Source organism: Halichoerus grypus, chromosome 5, assembly GCF_964656455.1.
Source record: "Halichoerus grypus chromosome 5, mHalGry1.hap1.1, whole genome shotgun sequence".
Taxonomy (NCBI): domain Eukaryota; kingdom Metazoa; phylum Chordata; class Mammalia; order Carnivora; family Phocidae; genus Halichoerus; species Halichoerus grypus.
The window spans coordinates 147,699,312-147,715,210 of NC_135716.1; the positions used below are offsets into that span (position 1 = coordinate 147,699,312).

Genomic DNA, 15,899 nt, shown 5'->3' on the forward strand with positions numbered 1-15,899 from the left:
TTCAATAAATGAATGATAGGCACTGTGCTAAATGCTAGTATTACAAAAATGAATAATATAACTATGTTGTTTATAATATAAGCATGTAATAATATAAGTATGTATGTAAGAAGGTCATACATGTGAAAAGGAATAAATGCAATTAAAAAGTATATAAGTGTTATAAAGGAAGAAATAAGTACAAAATGTGGTCACAGGTAGATTTATAAAAAGGGTAAATTTTTAAAAGCTCCACAGTTTAGTTAAACACTGCCTGAGAATTTTCTATTGCCAAACCTTTGTCAAGAATTGGTGATTGAAAGATAAATAACACATGATCACAGAGTTTATAATCTGCAGGAGACAAGACATTTAAATGGATATATTCAGGGGTGCCTGGGTGGCTCAGTCGTTGAGTGTCTGCCTTCGGCTCAGGTCATGATCTCAGGGTCCTGGGATCGAGCCCCGCATCGGGCTCCCTGCTCGGCAGGAAGCCTGCTTCTCCCTCTCCCACTCCCCCTGCTTGTGTTCCCTCTCTCGCTGTGTCTCTCTCTCTGTCAAATAAATAAATAAAAATCTTTAAAAAAATAAAAAATAGATGGATATATTCATTAAAATATTCTAAGTGCTATGATAATGACCTTTTGACAGTGCTAAGACAACAGGAGTTTGACCCAGTACAGGTACAGTCTTAGAGATAACACCTGAGCTGAATCTTACAAACTGAGTAAGAGATAGCTAGGCAAGAACATTCAGTCCTTTTTTTAAACGATTTTATTTATTTATTTGATAGAATGAGTGAGAAAGACAGCACAAGTAGGGGACAGAGGGAGAGGGAGAAGCAGGCTCCCCACTGAGCAGAGAGCCCAATGCAGGGTTCAATCCCAGGACCCTGAGATCATGACCTGAGCCGAAGGTAGCCAGCTTACCCAGGCACCCCAAGAACATTAAGTCTTAAATCTTAAAATAAATAAAACTCTCTCTTGGCAGCACCCTCTAGCTTACAACTGATGCTTTTTTTTTTTTTTTTTTTTTTGGTACCATTTGCAGTCTAAATGAGAATTCCTACTTCTTCACATCTATTTCCAAGGCCATTAATAACTTCATTAACACAAAAATCAAAAGGTCACTATTGGCCACTCTCTCTTTTGCCTTGGCATCAGTAAAATAAATTCACTTAGTTTTCCTTCCATTTATGTATCTATACCTTTATTGCCTTTGTAGGTCCCTCTTTGTTAGCCCATCTATCCTTTAACATATGTATCTATATCTATTCTTTATATTGATATAAAGGATATATCTTTATATAGTTATAAATGTATGTATGTATATATCTGTCCTTTAACATATCTGTCTAGATTTAGATAGATATATAGAGGTATTTAAAGGATATAGATAGATATAGATGTTATCTATATACACCTATATCTATCACTTTTCCCAGAATTATTGGTACTTGTATCAGGAGTGTTTTCAGATTATTTTTTGCAATAATTCCAGAACTACAAGTCCTGTTTTATTTTTTGAGTATTCACAAATTACCTGTTTATTATACTCTTTTAGAATTTTGCCAGATTTCAGTCTCAGGTTTACTCCAATTCAACAAAAATCTTTATTTATTTTTAAGATTTTATGTATTTATCTGAGAGTGAGCTAGTAGGGGAGGAGCAGAGGGGGAGGGATAAGGAAGGGAAAGAATCTCAAGCCGACTCTGTGCTGAGTGTGCAGCCCCTTATGGGGCTTGATCTCACAACCCTCACAACCCATGATCTCACAATCATGACCCAAGCCGAAACCAAGAGTTGGTCACTTAACTGACTGAGCCACCCAGGTACCCAATCAACAAAAATCTTTTGAACACCAAATATGTGTAGAACACTGTTTCAGATATCAAGTGAGGGATAAAAAGCCATTTAAATAAGAATGACTCCTTGCCCTAAAGGTTTAAAAATCTATAATGAGATATAAGCAAGGCCCATATGCAACCAGTATAAAAAGTTGACCATACTTTTTTAGTTAGTGTTTGTTCCAAGTGGTTATAAGACTAACTAGATCTGTCTGCAAATATAGAAAAGTTACTTATTGTGCTGGCTGGACTTTAATGTTCTTATTTGAAAAATGGGAGTCATACTATCTATCTTACACAATTAGAATTAGAAATAAATGAGATAATGTTGCAAGGAATTAATAACATAAAAAAAAACAGGAAGACATCTCAAACTTAACATGCATATACCACGCCATAAAGCAAGAAAGACTCAACAAGTTTTATAGAATCATTTTACACATACCACATTCTCTGAAAATTTTGAAATTAATAACCTAATATATACCCTAAGAAAAGCTCCCATACTTGTGAAATTTAAAATCACACTGTAAACAACTCACGCATTAAAGAAGAAATCAGTGGAAGTTTAAAAATACATAGATGTAATGAATAATGATATGTACAAAGACTTGTAGCAACAAAGCTGGAGCCAAATTCAAGGGAAATGTATGGCCCTAAATGCATATATTAGAAAAGAAAGCTGAGGGGCGCCTGGGTGGCTCAGTCGTTAAGCATCTGCCTTCGGCTCAGGTCATGATCCCAGGGTCCTGGGATCGAGCCCCGCATCGGGCTCCCTGCTCGGCGGGAAGCCTGCTTCTCCCTCTCCCACTCCCCCTGCTTGTGTTCCCTCTCTCACGGTGTCTCTCTGTGTCAAATAAATTAATTAATTAATTAAAAAAAAAAAGAAAGCTGAAAAATAATGAGCTTATCATTCAAATTGCAAGTTGAAAAAGACCAGCAAAATAAGCCCAAATAATGTAGAGAAAAGAAATAATGAACAGAAATTAATGGGATAAAAATTAAGATTTTTGGTAAAGACTAGTAAGATTGACAAATCTCTAGTTAGATTAACAACCAAGTAAAGAAAGGTATAAGTAAACAATATTTAAAATGAAGAAAGAACGTAATTACAATTACAGCAGAGTTTAAAATAAGAAAATACTTTGAACAAATTTATGCTAATACATTTTAAAACTTATACAAAATTATATGTACCTAAAAAGTGACTCAAGAAGTAAGAGAAAACCTAAATGAACATGTATCCATTAAACTGAATCAGCAGTTACAAAATTTCCCCCAAAGAAAACAGCAGGCCCCAATAACTTTACAATTTCTACTGTGTACCCATGATTCAAGTATTTCTTATCTTATACAAGCTCTTCCAGAAAATAGAAAGAGATTTCTGGTTGTTTGTCCAAATACATTTTCCTCTTCTTTCCAGGCAAAAAGCTAGACTACCGTGTCCCAGCTTTCCATACCATTAGGTGAAGCCATATGACTGAGTTCTAAACAATGGAATTTGAATGGAAGTGATGTCATAAAAACCTCTCAAGCACCTTTCTCCATGTTCTTTCTCCTTTTAGGTTTGACTGGGATGGAAATTATCCCCAGGGAACTTTGGAGCCATGTGTCACCATGATCTAATTAACATTTATAGAACACTCAACCCAAATAAAATGAAAACACAACATTATCAGGATTTTTGCAGAACTTAGGGGAAAATTTACACCAAAGAACTGCAGTATTAGGAAAAAATGTGTGAAAAACCTTAAAAACTAAAGTAGAGCAGATTAAGCCCAAAGTAAACAGAAGAAAAAGAATATTAAAAACTAAAGTGAAAACCAATGAAATAGAAAACAAAACAATCCATATGGAAAAATCTAGCAATAGATATGCAAAAAAATAAAGAAAAAGGAATCCAACTATATCACTAAAGAAAGCCAACATACCATGGAAGAGAGCAGGAGAAGAAAGGATATAGGAAATCTATAGAAACAACCATAAAACAATAACAAAATGGCAATAAAAACATATCTATCAATAATTACTTTGAATGTAAATGGACTAACTGCTCCAATCAAAAGACATAGGGTGAAAAAGTGGATTAAAAAAAACAAACAAGTCCCATCTATATGCTGCCTATAAGAGACTTATTTCAGACCTAAAGACACCTGAAGATTGAAAGTGTGGAGATGGAGAAAGAGTCATCATGCAAATGGATGTCAAAAGAAAGCCATAGTAGCAATACTTGTATTGGACAAAATAGGCTTTATTTTATTTTTTTAATAGTTCAATTTATCACCTTTTTAAAAAATATTTTATTTATTTATTTGACATAGAGAGACACAGTGAGAGAGAAAGCACAAGCAGGGGGAGCGTGAGAGGGAGAAGCAGGCTTCCCGCTGAGCAGGGAGCCCGATGCGGGGCTTGATCCCAGGACCCTGGGATCATGAGCTGAGCCGAAGGCAGACACTTAACCAACTGAGCCACCCAGGTGCCCCACAAAATAGATTTTAAAACAAAGACTATAACAAGAGACAAAGAAGGACACTATATAATAATAAGCAGGACAATCCATCAAGAAGATATAACAATTGTAAATATTTTATGCATCCAATATGGGAGCACCCAAATATATAAAACAGTTAATAGCAAAATAAAGAAAATAATTGATAGTGATACAATAATAACAGGGGACTTTAACACCCACTTACATTGATGGAGAGATTATAAACGTTGATGGAGAGAAAATAAACAAGGAAAGAGTGGTTTTGAATGACACACTGGACTAAATGGAGTTAACAGATATATTCAGAACATTCCATCCTAAAGCAGCAGAATACTTTTCTTTCTTTTTTTTTTTCTAAAGATTTTATTTACTTTTTTTTTTTTTTTTTAAATATTTATTTATTTGACAGATAGCGAGAGGAGGAACACAAGCAGGGGGAGTGGGAGAGGGAGAAGCAGGCTCCCCGCCGAGCAGGGAGCCCGATGCGGGACTCGATCCCAGGACTCTGGGATCGTGACCTGAGCCGAAGGCAGACGCTTAACGACTGAGCCACCCAGGTGCCCCAAGATTTTATTTATTTATTCATGAGAGACACAGAGAGAGAGAGAGAGAAGCAGAGGGAGAAGCAGGCTTCCCGCTAAGCAGGGAGCCCGATGCGGGACTCGATCCCAGGACCCTGGGATCATGACCTGAGCCGAAGGCAGACGCTTAACCATCTGAGCCACCCAGGCGCCCCCCCCCCTTTTTTTTTCTAAAGCAGAATACTTTTCAACTGCACATGGAACATTCTCCAGAAGAGATCACGTATTAGGCCACAAGATAAGTCTCAAAACTGAAAAAAATCAAAGTTATACCATGCATCTTTTCTGACCACAACGCTATGAAACTAGAAATTAACCACGAAAAAATTTGGAAGGATCACAAATACATGGTGGTTAAATAACATGCAACCAAACAATGAATGGGTCAACCACAAACTAAAAGAAGAAATAAAAATTACATGGAAACAAATGAAAATGAAAACACAATAATCTAAAATGTTTGGGATGCAGCAAAAGCAATTCTAAGAGGGAAGTTAATAGCAATACAGGCGTACCTCAAGAGGAAAGAAAAATCTCAAATAAACAACCTAACCTTATGTCTAAAGGAGTTAGAAAAAGAACAAACAAAACCCAAACCCAGCAAAAGGAAAGACAGAATAATATTATAGCAAAAATAAGTGATATAGAAACTAAAAAACCCAATAACAGATCAATGAAAACAGGAACTGGTTCTTTGAAAAGATCAACAAAATTGATAAACCTTTAGCCAAACTTATCAAAAAGGGGGGAGGAAGGGAGAAAGAGAAAGGACCCAAATAAAATCACTAATGAAGAGGAGAAATAACAACCAACACCACAGAAAAACAAACAATTGTAACAGAATATTATGAAAACCTATATGCCAACCAACTGAACAACTCAGACGAAATGGATAAATTCCTAGTAACATATAACCTACCAAAACTAAAGTAGGAAGAAATAGAAAATTTGAACAGCTTACCAGCAATGAAACTGAATCAGTAATCAAAAAACTCCTGAAAAATAAAAGTCCAGGATCAGGCAGCTTCACAGGCAAATTCTACCAAACATTTAAAAAGAGCTAATAACCTATTCTTCTCAAACTATTCCAAAAAATAGAAATGGAAGGAAAACTTCCAAATTCTTTCTATGAGGCCAGCATTATCCTGATACCAACACCAGATAAAGACACCACAAAAAAAAGAGAACTACAGGTCAGTATCTCTGATGAACATAGATGAAAAATCTCAGCAAAATATTAGCAAACCGAATCCAACAATACATTAAAAAAATCATTTATGATGATCAAGTGGAATTTACTCTGGGGATGCAAGGGTGGTTCAATATAGATAAAACAATCAATGTAGTATGTCACATCAATAAGAGAAAAGATAAAAAACATAGGACAGTTTCTTTTTTTTAAGTTTTTGTTTATATTCCAGTATAATATTAGTTTCAGGTATACAATATAGTGATTCAACACTTCCATACAACACCCGGTGCTCATCACAAGTGCCCTCCTTAATCTCCATCATCTATTTAACCCTCCCCCCCACCCACTTCCATTCTGGTAACCATCACGTTGTTCTCTATAGTTAACAGACTGTTTCTTGGTTTGTCTCTCTCTCTCTCTCCCTTCGCTCATTTGTTTTGTTTCTTAAATTCCACATATTTGTGAATTCATATGGTATTTATCTTTCTCTGACTTATTTCACTTAGTATAACACTCTCTAGTTCCATCCATGTCATTACAAATAACAAGATTTCATTATTTTTTATGGCTAAATAATATTCCATTATATATTTATATGTGTGTGTGTGTGTATACATACATACATATATATATATACATACACACTACCTCTTCTTTATCCATTCATCAATTGATGGACACTTGGGCTGTTTCCATAATTTGGCTATTGTAGATAATGCTACTATAAATATCAGGGTGATGTATACCTTGAACACATTTAATTCAATCCCTATCAAAATACCAACAGCATTTTTCACAGAGCTAGAACAAACAATCCTAAAATTTGTATGGAGCCACAGAAGACCCCGAATAGCAAGAGCAATTTTGAAAAAAAAAAAAAAAAGGCAAAATGAGGAATCACAATTGTGGACTTCCAGTTACATTACAAAGCTGTAGTGATTTAAACAGTATGGTACTAGCATTAACACAGACACATTCAAAAAGAAGGAATGAATATACAATGAGAAAAAAACAATCTCTTCAACAAATGATGTTGGGAAAACTGGACAGCCACATGCAAAAGACTAAAGCTGGACCACTTTCTTTGGCTATCTACAAAAATAAATTCAAAATGGATTAAATATGTGAGACCTGTAACCATAAAAATTCTAGAGAGCACAAGCAGTAATTTCTCTGACATAGGCTCTAGAAACATTTTTCTAGATATGTCTCCTGAGGCAAGGGAAATAAAAGAGAAAATAAGCTATTGGGACTACATCAAAAGAAAAAGCTTCTGCACAGCAAAGGAAATAATCAACAAAACTAAATGGCAACCTATGGAATGAGAGAAGATCATTTGCAAATGACATATCTGATAAAGGGTTAGTATCTAAAATATATAAAGAACTGATAACAACTTAACACCCTAAAACCAAATAATCCAATTAAAAATAGGCAGAAGACATGACCAGACATTTCTCCAAAGAAGACAGCCTAATGGCCAACAGACACGTGAAAAGATGCTCAATACCACTGGCCATCAGGGAAATGCAAATCAAAACCACAATGAGATATCACCTCACACTTGTCAGAATGGTGAAACACAAAACACAAGAAACAAGTATTGGCAAGGATGTGGAGAGAAAGGAACCCTCTTGCACTGTTGGTGGGAATGCAAATGGTGTAGTCACTGTGGAAAACAGTATGGAAATTCCTCAAAAAGTTAAAAATAGAGCTATACTTTGATCCAGTGTTTGCACTACTGGGTATTTACCCCCAAAATACAAAAACACTAATTAAGAGGGATACATGAACCCCTATGTTTATTGCAACATGAGTTTCAGTAGCCAAACTATGGAAGCAGCCCAAGTGATCATCAATAGATGCATGGATGAAGATGTGGTATACCAACAGACACATGAAAAGATGCTCAACATCAGTCATCATCAGGGAAATATATATCAAAACTACAATGAGATATCACCTCACACCTGTTAGAATCACTAAAATCAAGAAGACAAGAAACAACAAATGCTGGCAAGGATGTGGAGAGAAAGGAACCCTGGTGCACTGTTGGTAGGAATATAAATTGGTAAAACCACTGTGGGAAACAGTATGGAGGTTCCTCAAAAAATTACAAATAGAATTACCATACATTGCCATAATTCCACTTTTGGGCATTTACCCAGGGAAAATGAAAACACTAATTCCAGAAGATATATGCACCCCCAGGTTTATTTCAGCATGACTTACAATAGCCAAGATATGGAAGCAACCTAAATGTCCATCAGTAGATGAATGAATAAGTAAAATGTGCTGTATATATACAATGGAATATTACACAGCCATAAAAAGGATGAGATCATGCCATTTGAGACAACATGGATGGACCTAAAGGGTCCTAAATGAAATAAGTCAGACTGAGAAAGACAAATACTATGATTCTACTCATAAATGGAATCTGAAAAAAATGAGTAAACAAAAACCAATCAGAACTACAAATACAATGAACAAACTGATGATTGCCAGAGGGGAGGGGGATGGGAAGTTGGGTAAAATGGATGAATGGGAAAAGTAGATACAGGCCTCCAGTTATGGAATGAGTAAGCCACAGGAATAAAAATCAGAGCAGAAGGAATATACTCAATGATATTGTAATAGCTATGTAATGGGACAGATGATAGCTATACTTGTGGTGAACACAGTATAACATATAAACTTGTCAAAATTAGTGAAGTTGTACACCTGAAACTAAAGTAACATCATCAATTATGCTAAATTAAAAAAAAAGATGTAAGATACACACACACACACACACACACACACACACACAATGGAATGTTACTCAGCCATAAAAAGGAATGAAATCTTGCCATTTGCAACACAGCGGATGGATCTAGAGGGTATAATGCTAAGTGAAATAAGTCAATCAGAAAAAGACAAATACCGGGGTGCCTAGGTGGCTCAGTCATTAAGCGTCTGCCTTCGGCTCAGGTCATGATCCCAGGGTTCTGGGATCGAGCCCCACATCGGGCTCCCTGCTCCACGGGAAGCCTGGTCTCCCTTTCCCACTCCCCCTGCTTGTGTTCCCGCTCTCGCTGTGTCTCTCTCTGTCAAATAAATAAATAAAATCTTTAAAAAAAAAAAAAAAAGAGAAAGACCAATACCATATGATTTCATGTGGAATGCGGATGTGGAATTTAAGAGGCAAAACAAATGAACAAAGAGACAAACAGGCACGCCCCGGTGGCTCAGTTGGTTAAGCATCTGACTCTTGGTTAAGCATCTGACTCAGCTTAGGTCTTGATCTCAGGGTTGTGGGTGTAGGCCCTGCGTTGGGCTCTGTGCTGGACAAACAAACAAACAAACAAACAAAAAAACAGCCTCTAAAATATACAGAACAAACTGCTAGTTACCAGAGGGGAGGTTGGTAGGGGATGGGTGAAATAGGTGAAGGGGATTAAGAGTATATTTATTGTGATGTGCACTGAGTAATGTATAGAGTTGTTGAGTCACTACATTTTACACCCAAAACTAAAATAACACCATATCTTAATTATACTAGCATTTTTAAAGTGAAAATTTTTTTTTAAATTAAAACTTTTGCTCTTCAAAAGATACTACTAAAGGGTCCTGGGATCGAGCCCTACATCGGGCTCCCTGCTCTGCGGGAAGCCTGCTTCTCCCTCTCCCTCGGCCTGCTGCTCTGCCTACTTGTGCTCTTTATCTTTCTGTCACATAAATAAATAAAATCTTAAAAAAAAAAAAGATGCTACTAAGAGAATGAAAAGACAAGCCACAGACTGGAGAAAATCTTAGCAAAGCACATATCTGATTGAGGACTTATACCCAGAATATGTACAGAGTTCTCCAAACTCAACAATAAGAAAACAAACAGTCCAATTAAAAGTGAGCAAATGATATGAACAGACCCTTCACCAAATGAGATATACATAATGGCAAATAAGCATATGAAAAGATTCTCCATATCATTAGGCATTAGAGAAAGACAAATTAAAATCATAATGAAATATCAGTACACACCCATTAGGATGGCTAAAATTAGAAAGACTGACCATACCAAAGGTTGGCAAGGATGGGGAGGAATTGGAATTCTCATACATTGCTGGTGGGAATGTACAATGGTAGAATCACTTTGGAAATAGTTGGATAGTTTCATGAAATGTTAAACATATACCTACCATGTGATTAAGCCATTCTATTCCTACATATTTATCCAATAAAAAAGGAAATATATGTTCATACAATTTTTATAGCAGCTTTATTTGTACTAGCCAAAAACTCTGTGGTAGGCAGAATTCTAAGATGGCCCCAGATTCCCAGCCCTGGTATACGTGCACCTTTTCCCAGTTATTCAAGAAGCATTAATCTACATACTACTATTAAAGGATTTTGCAGATGTTATTAAGGTCCCAAGTCAATTGAGTTTAAGATAAGGAGATGACCCATGCCTTAAACTTATGAGTAAGATAGAGAGATGATCTGAGTGGGCCTGGCCTAATCATATTAGCCCTTTAAATCTGGGCCTAGAGGTCCTCAAAAAGTTAAAAATAGAACTACCCTATGCCCCAACAAATGCACTACTAGGTATTTACCCAAAGGATACAAAAATACTGATCCAGAAGGGCACATGCACCCTGATGTTTATAGCAGCATTATCAACAATAGCCAAATTATGGAAAGAGCCCAAATGTCCACTGACTGATGAATAGATAAAGCACATGTGGGGTATATATAATAACCACATACATATATGAATATTATTCAGCCATTAAAAAGAATGAAATGTTGCCATTTGCAATGACGTGGATAAAGCCAGAGTATATTATGCTAAGCAAAACAAGTCAGTCAGAGAAAGACAAATACCCTAAGATTTCACAACTATGTGGAATTTAAGAAACAATACAGATGGACATAGGGGAAAGGAGAAAAAAAAGAGAGGGAGGCAAAGCAGGAAACAGACTCTTAATTATAGAGAACAATCTAACTGAGGGTTGCTGGATGGGAGATGGGGGGGAGGGGATAAATGAGTGATGGGTATTAAGGAGGGCACTTGTTGTGATGAGCACTGGGTGTTATATTTAAGTGATGAATCACTAAATTCTACTCCTGAAAACAATATGTTTTCTATATGTTAACTAACTAAAATTTAAATAAAAACATGAAAAAAAGAATCTGGGCCTAGAGTTCAGAGACTGGGAAAGTCAGAGATTTGAAGCTTCAGGGGAATTTGTATGTGGTAAATTCTCTAGAGGGAGCCATGCAGCAAGAAATGAGGGCAGCCTCTAGCAGCTGAGAGCAGCCCTTAACTGAAAGCCAGCAAGAAAATGAGGACCTCAGTCCTACAACTAGAAGGAATTGAATTCAATTAATAACCTGAATGAACTTTGAAGCAGATTTTTTTCACCAGAACCACCAAAAAGGAATGCAGGCCAGCTGACATCTTGATTTCAGCCTTATAATACCATAAGTAGAGAAATCTGGCCACACTGTTCCTAGACTTCTGCTCTACATAACTAAAAACTAACACATGGGTGTTGTTCTAAGCAGCTAAGATTGTAGTAATTTGTTAATCAGCAAGAGAAAACCACTACAAACTGGAAACAACTCAAGTGTCCATCAACAGATAAATAAACAAATTGTAGTATATTCATACAATGGAATACTCTGACCAATAAAAAGAAATAATCTATTGAAACACACAACAGGGATAAATTTTAAAATAATTCTGCTGAATGAAAGAAGCCAAAAAGAGAGAGAGAGACTACATACATATGATCCCATTTATATAAAACTCTAGAAAATGCAAACTAATCTATAGTGACAGAAAGCAGATGAATGGTTGCTAAGAGATGGGGAACAGTGAAGGATGGGAAGGAGGGATTACAAAAGGGTATACAAAAACTTTTGGGGATAATGAATATACTCATTATCTTGATTGTAGTGATCTACATGTATACATACTTTGTCCAAAGCGTCATAAATATGTATTTCAATTATTTCTCAATAAAGCAGTTTTTAAAAGTAAAAACTTAAACTATATTTTAAAAGAAGAGATGGAAAGGAAAAATTTGAACACAATGAAAATGAAATTAAAGACTACATATTAAAAAATAAATAGAATCTCTGAGAGGTATTTTTGTTTTCAGAACCAATTTAAATTCTGCAATGAGAGATGGATCTGAAACCTTGCTAAAGTAATTATGGTTGATCCTCATTATTTGTGGATTCCATATTTGTGAATTCATTTGCTCAATGAAATTTATTTGCAACCCCAAAATCAATACTCACAGTGCTTTTAAAGTTATTTACAAGCATGTGAATGGGCAGAGTGGTGAAAAATTTTAGTCGATGTGCATGTTTTTAACTGAGGTCAAACAAAGCAACATTCTGCCTTCTTATTGTAGATCTCATACTGTCGACAATTATCCTTTTTGTGATCTACGTAGTGCTATGGTTTTTGCATTTTTGTACTTTCTGTTGGTGATTTCACTGTTCAAAGCCTGAAGCATAATGCAAAACACTGTCTAGTGTTCCTGAGTGCATGAAGGCTGTGATGTGCCTTACAGAATAAATGTGTGTGGTAGATAATTCTCATTCAGCTATGAGTTTTAGTGCTGCTGTTGGCTGAGTTCAATGTTAATGAATCAACTAACTATCCCTTATAAGGTGTCTTTAAGTAAAAACACACATAAAACAAAACTATGTATTGACTGGTTGACAAAAATGTAATCAGAACATAACCCTATATTTTTCCGAAGGAGCAACAGTTCAGTATTTGTTAATTCAATGTTCACAGCAACTTTATAGAACATAACTACCATGAGGAATGAGAACTTTTATTCTCAATAATAAATAAAAATGATTGAGGTTCTATAATCGAATGGCTTATATGGGTAGTCAGAGGCTTTAGAAACAATTATTTCTCTGATGATTTCTGCTTTGCCTACTTGTTAATGAAGTAAATTAAATCCAATGAGTTATGCAGATTTTTAGTCCCTTATTCTCCACTGAAGATATTCTGATCTTTCTCCATTTTGCTCAAGTTTTCAACCCCATCTACCACTATCCTTAATTTCAGATGACCTCTGTCCATTTCATACTTTAAGCTTCACTTCCAATGAGAATGCCTCAAGTCCAATGAGAATGCTAATTCTTCTTTAAAAAAAAAAGAAAGATTTTATTTATTTATTTGAGATAGAGATAGAGATAGACCAAGAGCAAGCATGAGCAGGGGGAGGAGGAGGGGCAGAGGGAGAGGGAGAAGCAGACTCCTGAGCAGGGAGCCCAACGTGGGGCTAGATCTCAGGACCCTAGATCATGACCTGAGCTGAAGGCAGACGCTTAACTGATTGAGCCACCCAGGCACCCCAAGAATGCTAATTCTTAAACCCCTTTTCTTTAAGGAAATTCAGGAACTCCTGTTGCTGGGAAATTTTCTCTTCATCTAGATTGTAAACTCTTTTAGATCTAGGTGCACAATGCCTTTATTGCACTCCCTATTTGCTGCACTCAAGGGAAAAAAAAAAAAACAACCTTCAAGAATCAGGAAGAAGCAATGGGCATGGCATCTGCAAAGGCAAAGTTAACAGAAGAAGGCTTTGAAATATATTTCAAGGTCAGTAGAGACAGATGCTCTTTTAGCATAAAAATATCTAAAAATTATGTTAGTAAGAAGAATATGAATATGATTCCTTTCCTCTGGTACACATGCCCTGTGTAATCCTCTTTCCTTGGATGCAGAAAAAAAAAGTCTTCACGGGGTATTTTTCAAAGGTAGAAGGAATGTCCAAGAGAAGCAATGCTGCTCCAGGCATATACTTTGTGCAAGGGAAGCTGAATTTAGGGGTACCATGCTCAACTTTTCATCTCCCACATGTATATTCTGTGTGATTGGACTTTATCATTGTAAAACTGGAATACAGAACTAACTGAACCTTGTTTGGGCTTCCTTATATGTTTATTCAGAAGAGAGAGGAGCATTTTCATTCCCTTTTCCAATCAGTGTAAGATAACTTAAGAGTAGGTGACAGGGGAAAAAAGAAAATCTCTCCTGGAACTCATCTGGCCTACTAAACAGACCTACTTTAATCTTCCATGTTATCAAATGTACACTAAAGAGGTAAAGGGGGCATTGTCAGCTTATCTGAGGGGCAAACTGTATTATGCTTAAGTGTAATGAAAGAGAAAGGGTCATAAGCATTTCAAAATTATTTCAAATATTTTTTTCAAAAGAGAAATAATTTGTTGCTAGAAAGAAAACTTGTTATAACCTCACAATGAGATTCCCTTACACTCTGCATAACCTCTTATTTAAAGAGGTCCCTGTGATGTACAGTACCATTACACCTAAAACTGAAAGAAGTTTTGGGGAGTGGGGAAAACTGCTTTGATCCTTCATTTCTCACTCAAGATAAGTATGGTGGTCTCAGGTGTTCATATTCCTGATGACAGTTCTTTTATATTACACACAGAGAAATATCGCCTTCGGAAACTTTTCTCTACAACCTGGGATATATTTCAATGCAATGCATAAGCCTAAATAATAAAAATTGTACAACTGCTTAACTGTTAAAAGTATAGCCTGTGAAGTTGTTGGACAAATATAGAGCCTATAGACTACTTGTTAAAACCTTAGAGTATTAATAAATAACACAACAAAAGTACCAACATATACTCAATTAGAGGAAAAACACTGTGATCTAAAGCTTACCTACAGTTATTATGACCGTTTCATCATCTGTGGAGCACTTCTTTCTTTTACTTAAGGTACTTGAAGGAGAAGGCTTAAGAAAGTCCCATTTTGATGATGAATCTTCCATCTCATTAAAGAGCATGTAAAATGAACTGCTAGTTTTCTCATCTTGTTTACCTGGCATAAGACTCTATGGCTTTCGATTTTAAATCCACCAGAAGAAAATTCTACATTTGTGAAAAATGTTCCTGTGTTTCCCTCTGATGCTTCATTTCTGTAGTTAAAAAAAAAAGATATTTATGAGAAAACTATAGTTTTTCTAGCTTTCAACTTGTTAGGAGACTGTCATGAATCTTCCAATAAATGTAGTGATTACCCTTTTTGATATATTTGCATCATTTGAATAGGATTTAATAACTCAAATGTGATGATGACTATAGATCACATTTCTAGGCTTACATTTTGCTTCTTTTTCAGAATATTTTTTACTTTAGACAACTGTCTCTTTTGTGATTCATTTTTGCCACTTATCAACTTAAATTCATCATATATGACTTTTGATTCTTTCCTGACATCTTCCATTTGGCCTTAGAAACTTATTATTTTGGGGCACTTGGTGGCTCAGTTGGTTAAGCATCTGCCTTCGGCTCAGGTCATGATCCTGGGGTCCTGGGATCAAGTCCCTCACCAGGCTCCTTGCTCAGCGGGAAGCCTGCTTCACCCTCTCCCTCTGCCTGCTGCTCTGCCTACTTGTGATCTCTCTTTCTCTCTCTCTCAAAAATAAATAAATAAAATCTTAAAAAAAAAAAAGAAACATTATTTTGTAGATCTGAGTGAAGGTCTTTCAAGATGTTCTGAAAGATCAGTTATTGCCAATTTAAATGAAAATAGGAATTTTAGCTTTTCTTGAATAAATTCTAAAGCTGCTCTACTTTTGTTTGCTTTTTTAATAAACACTATTCCAAATCTGTTATTTGCTATATTCCAACACTTTCTTGAGTTACCTTTTTATGCTTATTCTATTACAATCAAACTTACATTTTCTGTAACTTGGTGACTCTTTTGAACTCTGGTTGATTTTTGTTTCACAGAGGTTAAGAAGAATGAAAGACTTT

At 35.8% G+C, this 15,899-nt stretch overlaps 1 protein-coding gene across 1 annotated transcript in view; it reads right to left on the reverse strand.

Moving 5' to 3' along the window:
• C5H1orf185 (chromosome 5 C1orf185 homolog) overlaps positions 1-14,968 on the reverse strand; it is a 50,238-nt gene extending 35,270 nt beyond the window's left edge. The window contains exon 1 of the mRNA XM_078071779.1: positions 14,803-14,968. Coding sequence (XP_077927905.1) covers positions 14,803-14,968 — 166 coding nt within the window. The remainder of the gene's footprint in view (positions 1-14,802) is intronic.
• Between the last annotated feature and the right edge of the window lie 931 nt (positions 14,969-15,899).